At 35.8% G+C, this 17,736-nt stretch overlaps 1 protein-coding gene across 1 annotated transcript in view; it reads left to right on the plus strand.

The window, feature by feature from the left end:
- The window catches only part of PIK3C3 (phosphatidylinositol 3-kinase catalytic subunit type 3), a 107,851-nt gene that overhangs the window by 11,053 nt on the left and 79,062 nt on the right, over window positions 1-17,736 (plus strand). The window contains exons 4-6 of the mRNA XM_045850321.1: window positions 719-848; window positions 13,974-14,060; window positions 16,333-16,428. Coding sequence (XP_045706277.1) covers window positions 719-848; window positions 13,974-14,060; window positions 16,333-16,428 — 313 coding nt within the window. The remainder of the gene's footprint in view (window positions 1-718; window positions 849-13,973; window positions 14,061-16,332; window positions 16,429-17,736) is intronic.

Raw genomic sequence — 17,736 nt, forward strand, 5'->3', positions numbered from 1 at the left:
CAGAAAAGAAGACAGGAAAAGAGTCAACCTGTACCTAGTGAAAGGGGTAATAGCATCTACTGAATATCTATTTTGTAGCAGTTAATACTGTAAGCACTTCTTACTTGTGCTGATTTACTTATTTTTCTAACAGTCCTGTGAGATACAGATACTCTTTACAATCACATTTTATAGATGAGGAAGCTGAAGCACAGAGAAGTGCAGCAATTAATTTACCCAAGGTCACATAGGTCGTAGATGGCACAACTGGGATTTGGACCCCAACAGTTTGACGGTACAGCTTACTATGCTGAATCATCGCCTAAAGTAGACAGTTACACCTAAAGTAGACAGTAACGTAATTATTTAAATTTTGTTTCAGTTGTTGTGAATATGACATTTTTTCATTGGGCGGGAATCTGGTCTCTATTACTTCTAAGATCTCCTCTGAAGTGTTGAAGGGTGTGTGGTCCATTACTGATCCTTCTGTTTGTCCAGTCTATCCTTAGAATCTCTGTAATAGTTCTGATTGCTTGGAGAGGGAAAGGATGGCATGTGAAAAACAGTGTTTTACTTGGATTTAAGTTGCTTAGTTGCTTTACAACCCACGGGAGGTTTAAAGCTTGGCAAAAGAGACACGTATTTCCTAGTGTGGGATTCTCTCTGTTTAGGGATCCAACATTTTCTATAATGAATGGCATTAATTTACTTCTACCCTGAACTTTCTCTTTTTGCCTAGCATGTTTCGCCAAGGGATGCATGATTTGAAAGTCTGGCCTAATGTGGAAGCAGATGGATCGGAACCCACGAAAACTCCTGGCAGAACAAGCAGTACTGTCTCAGAAGATCAGATGAGCCGCCTCGCCAAGGTAGAAAGAAACTGTTGGAACAGGTGGAAAGCTCTGAGTGATGTCTGTTGTGGTATAAATTAACATCATGAGTTCTGTCATATTATTTTTTAATTTAGATTTAATTTTTTAATAGTTTTATTGAAATATTTACGTCTCATAAAACTCACTCTTGGAAAGTGTACAGTGCGTTGAGTTTTAATAGATTCACAGGGTTGTACCATCACCACCACTATTTAATTTTAGAGCATTTTCATAAGAAATGTAACCACGTACCCTTTAGCAGTCATTCCCTATTCCCTCCTCCCTCCAGCCACGGGCAACTACTAATCTACTTTCTATCTTCGTGAATTTTCCCATTCCGGATATTTCATGTAAATGGATTCGTATATTATGGGACTTTTTGTGTCTGTAATTCCATCAGATTTGAAAATGTGGAGCTTTTCGTGATATTTTCAAGATGACCACCAACCTTTTTTGTGACATAGTCCTAAAGATGCCACGCATTACATGCTAGAGATTCTTAACCTTTGGAAGTGAAGATTCCATATACTATTAGTTAATCTAGTTTTGTAAGCAGACTGAGTTACTACCTTTTCCTTCAAAATTGTTGTAATGAAGTGTTTTCATTTAGAAATACAAAAGCTAAGCTCAAATCTGTGCTTAAATCAGAACAATATAGCTTATTTTTTTCAAAATCTTTTCACAAAGCATTATGCTAAATAGATCCTTTTACAGTTCTTAAAAGACTTTCTTTTCATTCTTACATGTATTTTTTCTTCGCAGTCTTATTAGTATAGATGGCGCTCTCATGTCTGGAGAAAGTTTTGTTGCCAAGAATTTTGCAGCTTGTTGCCTCAACCCTGTATATGGAAGAAATATTAATTACAGAGAACAAGTACCTGCATTGGCTAAGCTTTGTGCTTCAACATAAAGTTTTTGCTGTCAAGTCCATCCTGTGTCTTTTTGTATAGTTCTCTTATGGAAAAACGATGTCATGGCTTTCTGACCATATTACTATTACCACCATCCTCCTCCATAATTAAATAAATGAAGTGTAATTTTCAATTCAGTTGCTTATTCTAAGATTTTATTTACATTCTTACGTGGGATATAGGAAGGTTCTCAGACTTTTCATATGTCTACCTACTTTTTAAGGGTATATCTGAGTGATGAACTTTCATTTAATCTGCCCTATGACTTTTGTAAATCTTGAATAATTAATAGAAATTTCATAGAATGTGTTAAAGAAGCAAACACTCTTAAATGGCTTTATTAAACAGCATTATGATTCATATTATGGTTGAAATATTAAGTTTGAGGGGGAATGGGCAGACTGAAGAAATATAAAGCTGTATAGTTGTACGGTTTATCCACTTTGCTTCTCATTAAATGAATTATTTAGGCTTCTGTTCATATGTTTTTAATTTTTTCCCAATTATTTTTGATGAAAGTTTCAAAAATAATTTTTATAACAACTGACTATGACCTCCTTCAAATAGCAATATATACAGCATTAGAATTTGTTTGAACTGGACTTCTAGCTTCCTAATGTAGCAAAATGTCATAGCACACATTTCTCATTTTTACCTTTTAAATTTTATAGTTGGAAAACAGATGTGACTTGATAATGATCAGCTCTTAATGATTGAAGAATAACCCTTAAAAATTAGTGTGGGTTCATAGTTATTTTTTTGGTTATCAGTGCACATTTGCAACTCTAGAAATGATGACCAAGTATGCACACTACATGAGGGGTTAGGAAGAGGCCTTGTTATCACTTTTGTTAATTAGTAGCTATCATCATCAGCAATCTGAATTTTTTATACATGAGTTGGGCAAGTTGGGCCCTCCTTTTTCAAGAGAGAGTTATTAAAATTTATATGCTGTCTGTGTTGCCCAGAGTGGTTAACAGTTCTCAAGTCAGTCTTTATGCATTGGTTTCTAAATTTTTTAAACAGGAATAAAAATTAATGAGAATGTGCATCTTACAGTCTTTATGATGCTAATTGGAGATGAGCTTTTTTCAAAGGTCTTTGTCCCTAAAAGAATTATGTTTTTTACCTGAGTGGAGACCTCAGAGCTTGCAATACTGTGACAGCTTGCATTTCTGTTAACTCACATTCCCCAGAAATTAAATGGAAACCATTAAAACCAGTAATTACATTTCTTAAGGGAAAAAATGCATCATGTTTGCAGCATTGTTGAAGTAACTGCTCCTTCTTTGGAGGAAGCTTTTAAATTCTTGGCATTTGGGGCTAATATGTCTCACTCTTCTCTAAGCAACAGTTGGTCATGTTCTTTGAGGTTCCAAAGCCTGGTATATCCCTACTGCTATCAAAGAAGAATGGGTTTTAAAAGTGATGTCTTAGGTTTGATGCAACTGGGGCTCGGACACTTGGGAGCAGTGTACAGTGGGAAGAGCACTGTAGTATGAGGCGCAGATTTGCTGTCCTGCCAACTCAGGAAAAACCGTTTCTAAGCCTGTAAAATCAGAAATTCAGAATGAGTGATTTCTGAGGTTCTCTGTAGTTGTGCATATCCTGTGATTCTAAAAGCACTGAAATAGTAGATAATTGGGATTATTCATCTACCTGGATTTTATAGTTATCACCTTAGTAGAGAATGAACATGTGGTCGTGAGTTTGCATTTGTGAATGTGTTGTTTATGTCACTTTTTTTTTTTCCATGACTGTGCCTGCAGCAAAGTTTGCTCAGGGCCTGTCTAATGTGAGTGCTGTGGCTGTGCTCTCAGATTTTGTTGTTGTTGTTGTTGTTATTGGATTAGTGCCTGCTTCGTCCCTTAAATTTTTCAGACTGGATTCCTGAGCCTGTTTCCCTTGCCTTGTACCAGAGAACGTGTACTTTGGTATTTGTTATGGTCTTAATTTCTACACTTACCAGAAAGAGGGTATACTTGCTATTTGTTATGTTCTGAAATTGAAATTATTCATTTTGTTTAAAACTGTTTCAGAATAGCTCTCTTTTTTCCTCCATCCCTGTCACTCACCTTTCCTCCCCGACCTCACAGGTTTCTGGTTCCACTTTAAAAGGTTTGTTCAGTTAGATTACTATTTTCTTCAGCAAAATATTTGAAAATTGTCTTTACTGTAACATACTTTTAAAAACAAGGAAAGAATATGTATGATCATGTTTGTATTTTCATATAATAGGAACAGAAATTTTCAATGTAAAACTCGTATTTTTCACACACTCTTTTTAAGACAAGAAATGAATATTCAAAAGATGAGGTTTAAATGGTTAGACGGAATGGTTTATTTTTTGTTGCACTTTGATTTTCCAGCCAGTGAATTTACTCTGATTGTTTCTAATTGTTGAGAAGGCAGTTGGCTTAAGTGTAAAAAGGTATGCATAAATCTTAATAATAGGGCAGCATAGTTACCATGTATCGTACCCACGAGCCAAAATAAATAGCAGAATGACAATTTTCGAACTGCAGTGTTAGACATGCTGAAGTCTTGGCTGCCTGGGGATAATGGGACAAGAGGACTGTGAAATGAAGATGAACTGTTTAAATGGCCTTTAAAAAGATGGTGCTACATAATTGTTAAACAAACAATCTGAAACCCAAGCTGGGTTAAATATTCTTATTCTGATGTATTGCTCAGCTAAGAAAGTAGAATTATAACTGCAGTATGACTAACTGAAGTTTAAAAACATTTCTAGGTTTAACATTTTAAAAAATCAAGTCCTTTCAGAAGAATTTTGGTGTAATTAATCTCTAATGATTTGACATCATTTTGCAAATGTGTGTAGTTTTCCTCTGAAAAAAGGGAACAAAATTGAATAGTCTTCAGTTTAGTTGTTTTATGTAATTGGATTTTTTAGACTTCGTAGGGGGCAGGAAGAAGTGTATGTATTAAAATACACTCTTTTCCCCCATCTTCCTCATTATCTTGTCTTTTCCATCTCTAAATTTCACTAATTAATTTTTAGTGATACAGCATTTTTCTGTTTGAATTGATTTGTGAAAATAATCAATGGACAGACTTCTGGGGCATTTATTACACTTCCATTGTCCATGACCCAGCCTTTTAATGATTGTGGCCTTGAGCGAATTTGCCCATTGTTCCCATCTGCTCTGATTTTCAGCTTGTCATATTTTAAGAATTTTATGACTAGGACGCATATCCACCTGGGGTTTTGGATGTGACTACCAAGCTTTAGTGTTTGATTTATATTTGAATCCATGCCTTTAGACACGAAAGGTTAGTACAAAAGCATGCTTTTCTACTGTCTCCTTTTCATTTTAGCATCTCTGCTTGATGCCTTTGGAATGTGCTTTCGTTTCCATCAATTTGATTAAGTGGCGGCAAAGAGAGTGCAACGACTACATGAAAAATGTTTTGTGGTCTGAGTGACACAGATAGGTTAGGGAATGTTGACCAGTGTGTGGGTATTGGTACAGTGAAGTGGTGGTAAGGTGTGATGTTCTAGACTGAGCTTCAGATTGCCTGCATGGGGTCACTGTGGTTCAGGGGCAGGCCTCAGGTTGTTAGCAGGAGGAACTAGATGTTTTTAATTCATGCAAGAATAACTAATATCTTGAGAATAGGTTCATGTCAATCAATTCAAAGGTTTATTTATCATCTAGAGCTGTACTGTTTAAGATAATAGTCACAAATCACATGTGGCAATTTAAGTTTCAGTTAATTAAAATTAAATAAAATTCAGAACTTTATGTTACCATAATGATTTTGCCATAATCACATTTCAGGTGCTCAGTACCCAAATACCCATATGTGTCTTGCAGCTGCTTGTTGGACAGTGCAGATATGGAATGTTTTCATTATTCCCGAGAGTTCAGTTAGATAGCACTGGTCTAGAGTGCTAGTTTACTAATTTGTAACGGATGAGTTACCATTTTATTGCCTTCATGGTAATCACAATACTTGTGTCGGCTATCCAGAACACCATTTTCCAAGGTACCTTGGAAATTAAATCAGTCTTCAGGAGACTGTTGATTTCTTAGTGAGCCATGAAGGAACTAGAAAGTTTTGTGAGATATTTCTCTCATTTTGAGGGAAATCTTAAAAGAAATTCTAGTTGCAGGATTAATTGAATATGCCAGCCACACCACATCTTTGGAATAAACATTGAGAAATTACCATGATCACAAACAATTTTTTAAAATTGAGAATAAGGTAACAAAAAATTTTCTGTCACATTAGTGAGATGGGATTGAGACTCTTAGAGTTAAATTATTGTATAGTACTATTTGACCTGCTGAAACATTTGCCCTTGAAAGGAAATACTTTGCACTGAATGCATTGCATTGAATGAGTACTTGCCTTGAGGCATTAATTATTAGAGAAGTTCACTGGGATTTTTATTTCTAGTATGTGGACGAGCCCTCTTACTCTCCACCATCATCACCTGTTGTGTGTGGAAGGCACACTTCTAAATGTTGGAAACAAAGTATATTACCAGGTTGATGCTGTCATTGTTATTAGTAACGTTATGAGGAATAATAACTGTAATGATAATCATCTTGCATGTATAAAGTGCTTTAATTACCTGTAAAACCCTTTAGCATAGATTGAGAACTCAAATGGAGAAATTGTTAAAATCATGGCTCTGGAGACCATTTTTCATTCAGATTCCAGTTGTGTCTCTTGTTTAAATGTGAAAAACCATTTAATATACATGGTTCTTCAGTTGGCTCTATTTGAAGGGCCTTGGAAGAAATAATTTGAGAGCAGTTATGTTAGTACCTGGTTTTCATTTCAGATGGTGAAGTTATGTTAATCAAATGGGTTTTTATTTTTTGAGTTTTTATTATGAGGTAAGAAAACTTGAGCATACCTTAAAAATGCTGACTTCAATGGTTTTCTCAACAGAGATTTTTGCACAGTGAATTGTTTTTAAAAGAGCTTTAGTGTTTAAATAACATTATTTTTTTCTCATTACGAAGATAGTATACATCTTCTACCATGGTAGGAGCTTGTTAAAGCACAAAAACTATAAAAATCACCTCTGATCCTTTATCCAGAAATAACCATCATTAATATTTTAATTGACATGCTTTCAGTCAATCAATATGTATGTTATAATGAATGAATGCAGATTTTTTCTATTTATTTATTTATTACCTTTTAAATTTGCATATTTTGTTGAATTTATTGGGGTGACATTGGTTAACAAAACTATGTAAGTTTCAGGCAGGGGTGCAGTCCTTTTTTTTAAATTTTAAACATTTTTTTAAAATTTTAATTGTTCAGGTACAGTTTTCTGCCTTTTACTCCCATGCCAGCCCATCCTGCCCCCACCCTCCCCACCTCTCTCCCGTTTCCACCCCCCGCCTTGATATTTTTAAGTTGGGATCATATTGTGTGTGTTTAATTGAATCCTGCTTTCACACTTAATGGTGTCTCAAAATTGTTTCAGGTCATTTAGGATACAGCAAATCTTCAAATGATGTCATTTCCTTATAATGTTGATTAGATACCATAGGAACTTTTGTTTATATCAATTAGCCTATGGTAAAATTAGTTTTGTTACAGATCATGTTGCTTAAAGTCACTGAACCTATCAAGAATGTTAAGTGAGGAGTTACTGTACTAATACAACATGTTTGTAAAGACTTCAGGATTTTACATAGCATAGGTATGCCATAATTCATTTCATCAATCCTCAGTGGTTGGGTATTCAGAATGTTTTAAATTTTGGGCTTGGTAAAGCTGTTAATCACTTTACATTTTCTATTGGTTTGAAAATAAAAAAAAATGAAACTTGGTTCTTTTGCGTTGTTTTTAGATAACTTATTTGACTTACTTATATACTATACAAAGAAGTTACCAGACATAGTTTTATAAGTTGTATGTGGGTGCTTTAAATCAGAATCTAACTTTTGTATATATCTCTGAGTTTTTGTATTCATAAGTTATATTTTTATGTTTTCATCTTGTTTTCACAGCTAGATATTAAACTTCTTAAGCAATTGTATCATCAGTTATAAGCAAACAAAAGTAACCCAACTTTCACAGCATCTGTGAACTTGGGCCACATTATCTGACATTGTTTGTTCAATACATGGTCATTGATGTCTTTTGTAAAGACAGAGTAGCATACAAATATATGGAAGAAACTGGCTAAGGAGAATTTGTAAAGCAATAGTCATTTCTCTTCAGTTTCACTTACCTCTACAGATTCTTGGGCAGACTTGAAGTAGTAAACATTGATTTTTTCAGTGTTTCTCACCCTCTCCTTTACCCCTTCAGGCTTTTTAAGTGTAGTGTCTCCTATAAAGAAAAATTTAGATCCTGAGGATCTCAGGAAGGTTGATTACCAGTACGCATCTCATGTATGTATAGAACTTCCTACTTTACACCTTTGAAGAGAACTTGATTTATTTAGTTAAATGTTTACTGAGGTCTATTATGCTGATCTCTCTTTAATGCCTGGGCATGTCATGCTGACAGACAAGCTGTTTCCTCTGCCTGGAAGATTTCATCCTGTATGTTTGGCTGATTCTTTATCCTTTAAGTCTCTGCTCAAATGTCACATCCCTGAGACGCCTTCCCAAGACCCCCGTCAATTTCTGTCGCAGCACTCTGTTCGCTACTTTCATACGGTTTCATTTTTAGTGACTCATTTAGGTACTTACCATGAAAATGGCTTATCCCCTCCTAATTTTAAATTTTGTGAGGGCTGGCTACCCCCTTTTAATGTTCTTGATTATCCAGAGCAGAGGACCTGATGGAAATTTGATACTTAAAACAACTAAGTATTACGTGTTTACGTTGAGAGCACAGACATACCTTGAAGATACTGCAGGTTTGATTCTAGACCACTGCAATAAAGACAGTTTGTTTTTTATTTTTTGCTGGTGAAGCGTTTTGCCTTCAGTTTGTAAAAACCCACAACATCTGAATTGCAGTAAAGCGAAGTGCAATAAATTGAGGCGTGTCTCCATGTCAATACTGGGGAAAAGTGACCAGCAGCAGGGTGGTTCTTTTTCCATCTCCCTGTTTTCAGTATCACACCCTCTCCCTTCCTCTCCCATCAGTTCCCCCAAGCTCTGGAGCAGAAATTCCAAATGCACAAACACTTGTTTTCCATTCTATCACCTTTCCACATTAAAAAGATTTTCAGTAAATACAAGTATTCAATGAATAAATAAATGCTAGATTCTGACAACCATTCATAGCTCTAGCACTCAAGAACCTTATAGTCCAGTAGGACAGATATGAATACGGAGCAATGAGTTGTGAGTTGTGGTGATCATGGAAATCTCTCTGTTCCCAGGGGTCACTGTTTGGTTTGACATCTGTTTTCCCTGCTGTTCTTAGTCTATATACAGTGTAGAAAGTTGGTCTACTTGTAATTCTGACCCTGGTACTTGTATCGAACACCTACAGATCTGAGACATTTTTCTCAAGCATGTATTTCTGGCCTCCCATCAAATCTGATAATACATGATTGTGTTTCAGCCATTTGCCTGGGCATGTTGTTATTTGGTTCTTACAGATTATTCTAGCTAAATAGCTTTTAAAACCTCTTGCTGTTTAGTTCTTGGAGCAGTTAGAGCTCAATAACTATGCTACTATTTCTGTTACAGTGGACTTCTCTTCCAAGCTCTACGTGGCTCCTTGTGAATTCTGTGGGAACCTGTGCTCCTTAAAAAGAGAGAATGACACTGTCAGTGATTGACCCAACTTCTTCCTGGGGTGGGCCCCCTAGTGAGGATCACTTCTTCACATGCAACTTGAAACAGATTGTACTAGTTTTACCCTGCTGTTTAACAAAAATGTACATTTTCTCTTTTTTTTCCCCCTAAGATTTTACTTATTTTTTTTTTTTTGAGAGAGAGGGGAAGGGAGAGAGGGAGAGAAACATCAATGCATGGTTACCTCTCACCCCCCCCCCCCCCATGGGGGACCTGGCCTGTAACCCAGGCATGTGCCCTCGACTGGGAATCAAACCAGTGACCCTTTGGATCGCAGGCCTGTGCTCAATCCACTGGGCTACACCAGCCAGGGCCACATTTTCTCTTTTGAAAGATCTAGGTCACTGACATTTCAGACCTGAAATGAAATATATATTCTTAAAGTTCATTTTTGGTCCTTATTATCCATAGACATTCCCAGCCTGGAGAGAACTAGAAGCTGCTCTGAACTGGTGAAAATACCCCAGTCTGTCTACAGTGTCGTCAGCACCATAGGAGATGAAGTGACACAGATTATGGGCTAATTATACTGGCTGCTAACAATTTACACAGTGCTTTATAGTTCAGTAAAATTTTTATAAATTTTAGTAAAATATTTTCATCCAATATTTAATCATTTAATCGGCATTAAGTCATAAAAGTGAAAGAAAGCCTTTATGGTTTGAAGAACTGAAAAGGGTGGTGGGAGTATAGTGTGTCAGATGGAGAATTGTAGGAGATTATTTTGGAGAGGAAGGTAAGGGCCAATCATTTAGGAATTATGGTAGCTAATTCTAGACTCTCCCTGCTGACCAAAGCCCAGCCAAGAGAAGATTTTGCCAGCTCCAGAGTCCATTCTCTTTGCCCTTTCGCAATTGAGCAGTCAGTTGTGTTGTAGGCTTGGACTTCCCAATAAGTACATTCTCTGCTTCTTAGTCTCCAAAGATGGTCCTCAATGAAACATGCCTTCTGATACTCACATCATTCTGTGTTTGATCTTCACTAGCCCTGTGAGTCACTTTAACCACTATGGTGCAGCTGAAGTGTGATGCTGTGCCTGTTTTAGGCCTAACCCTTAAGAGAGCTTGACAGCTTCTGGTTTTGCACTTTTGGGAGCAATGAGCCACCATGTAAGAGGTCCCACTACTATGTTGGAAAGACCCCTTGGAGAGGGAGCAACACTGAGAGGATGAGCAGAAAGAGAAAGGCCCACCACCCTGGTTTCCCAGCTGGGCCCACTCTTTCCCACAAAGGTGTTAGTAACGTGAGTAAAGCTTCAGTCACCAAGTGACAACAGTTTCAGGAGAGACTGTTACACCAGTAGAAAAAAATCCAAATGTCCCTCAAAAAGTAACCTCATGACTTCTCCAACAGTCATGAGAGATAATGAAATGAATGTTGTTTTGGGGCACTGAGGTTTGGGGTACTTTATTATACAGTAGTAGGTAATAGTGTAGGTGGCTGCTAGGGGATGTGTTGAGTGGTAACTCTCCAGCTCTGCAGAAAGTATAAAATTAATTAAAGCAGAGAAATATCTAGAAATTCTGCTCTTAGTAAGAGTCTGGGGCAGGAGGCAGATTTGTAAGCAGTCATAGCATGAGGCGTACCTCTCATTTTGCAGCTGATTTTGCATTCAGCTGCACTGTACTAATCTTTCCCTACCGGGGTTTATTGATATTCCTTTCCTTTTGATTGCAGTATTTTATAGTGTGTGTTTACTCTAGTTTACTTACAGTGCCCACTGTTGATGGATATTTACGTTCTTTGTATGTATAAATTTTCAGTATTGCAAATAATGATGCATAAATGTGACCGTACCTAGGATCATTTAAACTTCTCCAAAGTGGCTTTACCAGTTTATGATTCTACTACCCTGACCATATGTTCTTTGGTTGCTATTAATAAGGTTGAGAATGGTCATCTTTAGTATTCATATAGGAAAGCTAGAAATATGGTATATAGGAAGTAATGTATATTAGCAACAAACATGAATTCTGGAGCAAGTGAAAATGACGTTTTTTAAGCATTTTTAGGTGGCAAATTGTGGGCATTTAACATTTTTTAAAAATTGTTTAAGAAAACATAACTATGAGTCACTAGCCCAGTTTGTCTTGTCCTGATGTTATGTATGGTTTCTGTTTGTATATGGGGATGTGTCAAATGTGAAGGTGACATAACCATTGTGGAGCAGTTTTAGGTTCACAGCAACATTTAGAGGAAGGTAGAGATTTCCCATATACCTTCTGGCCCCAGGTATGCATAGCTTCTCCTGCTTTCAGCATTCCCCACCAGAGGGCACACTGGTTACAGCTGATGAGCCCACACCAACTCACCATTATCACCCAGTGTCCCCAAGTTTACTCCAGGGTTCACTCCTTGTGTTGTATGTTCTGTGGACTCAGACACATGTATAACGACACATACCCGTCATCACGGTGTCATTCAGAGCAGTTTTACGGTCCTAAAAATCTTCCGTGCTTCCCATATTCAGCCTGCCTTCCCCTCTTAACCCTGAGCTACCAATTATCTTTTTATTGCTTCTATGGTTTTATTTTTTTTCAGAATGTCATAGGGTTGGAATCATACAGAGTGTCGCTTTTTTAGATAGATAGGATTCTTTCACTTAGTAATATGCATTTAAGGTTCCTCCGTGGCTTTTCTTTTTCTCTCTCTCTCTTTTTGGTTTTCCTCCATGTCTTTTCATGGCTTGATAGCTCATTTCATTTTAGTGCTGAATAATATTCCATCATCTGGATGGACCACAGTTTATCCATTCATCTACTGGAGGACATCTTAGTTGTTTCCACGTTTTTGCAATTATGGATAAACTTGCTATAAACGTTTATATGTGGGCTTTTGTGTAGACAAAATTTTTCAGCTCATTTGTGTAAGTATCAAGGAGCGCAATGCCTGGATCATGTGGTCAGATTATGTTTAGTTTTGTAGGAAACCGTCACAAAATAGTTGTACCAGTTTACATTGCTGTCAGCAGTGAATGAGAGTTTCTATGGTCCCACACCCTCACCGGCATTTGGTATTACCAGTATTTCAGCTTTGGCCATTCTAATCGGTGTTTAGGGATATCTTGTTTTAATTTGCATTTGCCTGAATCATATGATGTGGGATTTCTTTCCATGTGCATGTTTGTCATCTGTATATCTTCTTTGGTGAGTTGTCTATTAAGGGTCTGTTATTTAATCCAGTTACTACTATTGAGTTTTAATAGTTCTTTGTATATTTTAGATAGCAGTCCTTTATTAAATATGTTTTTTGCAAATATTTTCTTTCATTAGTGGCTTGTCGTAATCTCTTGGCAGTGACTTTTACAGGGCAAACGTTTTTAATTTTAATGAAGTCCAACGTAATCAATTATTTCTTTCACAGATCATGTCTGTGGTGTTGCATCTAAAAAGTCATTAACCACACCCAAAGTCATCTAGGTTTTCTTCTCTGTTATCTTATTGGAGTTTTATAGTTTTGCATTATACATTTAAATCTGTGGTTCATTTTTAGTTAATTTTTCAAGGGTGTAAGTTCTGTTTCTTGATTCTTTTTTTGTTCTGCGTGGATATCTGGTTAGTTCATTTGTTGAAGACTGTCTTTGCTCCACTATATTATCTCCGCTTTATCAGAGATCAGTCGGCTATATTTATGTTGGTCTATTTCCAGAACATTTATTCTGTTCCATGAATACATTTGTCTGTTCTTTTGCCAGTGCCAACTTGTCTCCATTATCATAGTTTTATAATAATTCTTGATGTTGGATAGTGTCACCCCTCCAGTTTTGTTCTTCTCCTTCCATGTGTTGTTGACTGTTCTGGACTTTGCCTCTCGGCATCAATTTTAAAATCATGTTGTTATCTACAAAATAACTTGCTGGGATTTTCATTGAGATTACATTAAATCCATAGATCTAGTTGGGACAAAATGAAATCTTGGCAATCTTGAGTCTTCCTGTCCATGAACTGGAATATCTCTCTGTTTGTTTAGGTTTTTCATTTTATTTTTCGGAGTCTTGTAGTTTTCCTCATATAGATCTTTTACATATTTTATTAGATATATATATCAATCTTATTTTTCTGGGTGTTAATATAAATAATGCTTTAAAAATAATGGTTTTATTGAGATGCCATTTTCATCATTTACATACGTCTGTGTTTTTAATTTCTAATTTCAGTTGTTTATTGCTGGTACACGGGAAAGTAATTGACTTTTGTATATTAACCTTGTATTCTGCAACCTTGCTATAATTGCTATTAGTTCTGGGAGGGTTTTTTAAATATTCTTTCATATTTTCTACGTAGACGATCATGTCATCTGTGAGTAAAGACAATTTTATTTCCTTCATCCCAGTCTCTCTCATTATATTAGCTAGTTCTTTCTGTATGATGCTGAAAGGGAATGATGGGCATCACTGTTGTCTCCCTCCTTTCTGTGAGATCTCTGTTAAAATGTTCTTTGTTATATTTGTTCTGCAGCTCACCAAAGCTCATCGACAAGGACACATGGTGAAAGTGGATTGGCTGGACAGACTGACATTTAGAGAAATTGAAATGATAAATGAGGTGGGTTGTATCCCCTGTTTTAGAGAGAAAGGAGGGGAGGGAGAAAGAGAGGGAAAGAAACGTAGATGTGTGAGAGAAACATGGGTCAGTTGCCTCTTGAATGCCCCTAATTGGGGACTTGGCCCGCTACCCAGACATACCCTGACCAGGGGTCAAACTGGTGGACGACACCCGATCCACTGAGCCACAACAGTTAGGACTTCCTTTTTTTTTTTTTTTTTTTTTAATTTCAGAATATTCTCAAGTATCTAAATCAAGAAGAATTGTTTATTGCCAGGTATCTCACAAATGTGATGTTTTGGGGATACCATGTTGTTTAGGGAGTTCTATGCTAATAAAGTGGAAAACTTGAGATTTCTACCTTTCCTTTATCTTCATGTTGTGTCCAACCACGAAGCAGGTGATGAATATTGTAAGTGTAGTAAAGATGTAAGTGAAGCCTGTGGGAGTTTGATGCCTCACTTGTGTGTTCTCTCTCCCTCCATATGGCAGCTCATGTCCAAGGTCAAATCAATATTAGATAAATCTATCAACAGTTCTGTCTCTTCACTTCAATTACCTTAAATCACCTTTAGCAAGTCTTCCCCCTGATTAAGATACTTCTTATGTCCTGCATATAGGACTTTGCACCCTTAATAAATTTGCATGGTTCAAGTATTTGATTTATTTCTTGATCCTATGTATTAATCTAGAATATGGTTAATTAAAAGACTTCGGTGAACCTTTCTAAAAGTTAGAACGTAGTTTTTTTTTTCCTTTTTTTATGTATTTGCACTGAAATACTAGTTGTTTGACCTAATATTTGGCATCTAGAGAACATAAATATTATATTAATCACATTAGGAAAGAAAATTATCAATTTTGTGATGTACCTATCTTATAGAGACCACCACAGATCACTAATCTTTAAAAAGTTTTGAGGAGATAGAAAGAGAAATTATTTTATTTTTACAATGAACAGTTGTAAATGTTATATTCTGGTGTCCTTTTTAAAAAAAACAAATTAGTGGTGTTGTCTACTTAAATTTGATATGAATACTGGGTATCTTTTCTAAATTTATTTATAACACATTCTCATATTTTCAAACTGGAAGAAAAATTTCCTGTTTTCAATTTTTATAATAGTCACATTCTAAAAATAGTTTAATTAAAATGCTTTGCTATTATTATTTTTTCTTTAACTTAGGTTCCCATGGTATAGAAAAAGTAATGTTAGGGCTTACTTTGCCCAGCCTTTCCTGTCCCCCGCACCCCAGCTCCTTTAAAGATAGGACACCATTACTTACCATGATAGGCTATAACATGCTTTATAAAGCTAAACAATTTAAGTGACCTCTTTAGACTTTTCTGTGGTTTTATACATGTAGATTTAAAACCATTTTAAAAAGCATGTTGGATTAAGACTAATCATCCTTTTAGACTTCATTTGATTTTCACTTTATTAACATAGTATTTTTTTTTTAAGTAACTGTTTCCTGGTATATTTAAAAATCTGGCCCTGGGTGGTATGGCTCAGTGGATTGAGTGCCGGCCTGCGAACCAAAAGGTCGATAGTTTAATTCCCAGTCAAGGGCACATGCCTGGGTTACGGGCCAGGTTCCTGGTGGGTTGTATGAGAGACAGCCAATTCAATGTATCTCTTGCACATTGATGTTTCTCTCCCTCCCTTCCCCTCTCTCTAAGAGTAAATAAATAAAGTCTTAAAAAGAAAACTAATTAAAGTTTTGCAAATGACTGCACGTAATCTTAAGACCATTTATAAATCGTGAAAAACCTATAAAAGTTGTATTTGTTAAGCTTAAAAGGCCTCAGTACTTCGTTACAAACTTTGTTTAGTTTTTGTCACGCTTATATTAATTGTTATAGTTAGATTAATCATATGGTTTAAGGGTGAGCTGTTCTTTACTTAAAATTGTTAAAGTACAAAACATTTTTATTTTTGAAGTTAAATAGTTCTTATGCAATGTATGTAAACACACTATCAAGATTTTATGTAATAAAATCCAAACTTCTGAATAAACCGACAATGTCATTAAGTTTTAGGAGGAGTTATAAGTGACCAGTAGACACGACTGGATAGAAGAATAGTGCTCTATATAAGATAGTAGAGCTGTATAAAACAGTGCATTTATAATCATGAAATGAAAATGTGCTACATTTTAACTTGTACTTGAACTTCATATGTAACTGAATTGGGAATAATGATACATACTTATCCTTTAAGAGAATATTAAAGATGATTATTTTTCATAAAAATCCTCTTCTTTTTCAGAGTGAAAAACGAAGTTCAAATTTCATGTACTTGATGGTTGAGTTTCGATGTGTCAAGTGTGATGATAAGGAATATGGTATTGTTTATTATGAAAAGGTATTTGCCTTGGAACTGTTACGGTCTTTAAAGTAGAGAACAGGGGGAACGTTAAAAAAGATGACTGCTGTTTCTGTTTCAATGAATTATTTGGTTGTAGGATAGGATCAGACAACTGTCATCAGCAGCTGCTTGTGTATGCACAAATCAAGTCACATAGCTATAACAATATTACAAAAACCAATCATTTGTAGAATGTAATTCTAGGTTACAGAATATGCAAGAGATTAAAATTTTTTTTAATTTTTCTGAAAATTGGCAAGAAGGATATTAAAGTAATAGCTTTATTAACAGTAATACTCATTTAAAAATGGAAAAGAAGGAATCTTATTTTTTAAGTGGTAAACTTGAAAGTTAAGGATTATTTACTTGAGTATATATGAGGAGGTATGTCCAGAAAGTATCCAGCCATGTACTATGAAAAACAGGCATTCATCGAAGAAGATACAAGAAATACTGTGCATAAGACAATGATGCCCCAATCCCCTTCAAAGTAGGCACCTTGGGATCTCACACAGTTCTCCCAATTGCCATTTGCTGCGCCATAGTATTTTCTTGAATCTCATCAGTGATCTGAAATCTCTTCCCTTTCAAAGGTGATTTCAGTTTTTGGAAAAGCCAGAGATCGTGGGGTGTCATATCTGGCCTGTAGGGGGCTGAGTCAAGCTTAACATAAAATTTGATGCAGATTCATTGCTCGACTCATTCATTTTGAATGCCACAGCCATGCAGTACACATGCTCACTCACTGGCATCTATCACTCCCACTGACTAGTACAGTGAAGTCCTCATTGTTCATATATGTGCATTCCAATCCACTCTCCTTGACTGCCAGGTTACACTGATGTCATGCAGGTGTTCTCATAATATTAACAATGGTTAGACTTTTTCTGAACAGGCTAATAAAATTTATATATACACATATATAGTATTGAAATTTTATATGTGATCCAAACATATATATGCTTATGAAAGACTTCACAAATTTGCATTTATTTGTATAGTATGCACACAATTAAGAAAATTTTGTTATCAGGCTAAGTGATAACATACATAGTTCTGGATTTCCACTGGTTTGCTCATTATGCTAAAGAAGAGTGGTGAATGCTTGACATGTAGCTACTAGAAAAATATCTGTGCATTAAATACTTGTTGAAGTATTTAAGTACAACAAGTAATTATATGCATAGTTCAAAACAGTGTAAACCAGGTACCTGCTATTTTTGTAGAAACACTTAAGTGCTTAAATCACTGCAAATCAGGACAGACTTTGATTTGTGGCATAATTGAATAATATATTCTCTAGTG

The sequence above is a fragment of the Phyllostomus hastatus genome, unplaced genomic scaffold (genome assembly GCF_019186645.2).
Source record: "Phyllostomus hastatus isolate PE091 unplaced genomic scaffold, TTU_PhHast_1.1 phas_contig_80, whole genome shotgun sequence".
NCBI classification, from domain to species: Eukaryota; Metazoa; Chordata; class Mammalia; order Chiroptera; family Phyllostomidae; genus Phyllostomus; species Phyllostomus hastatus.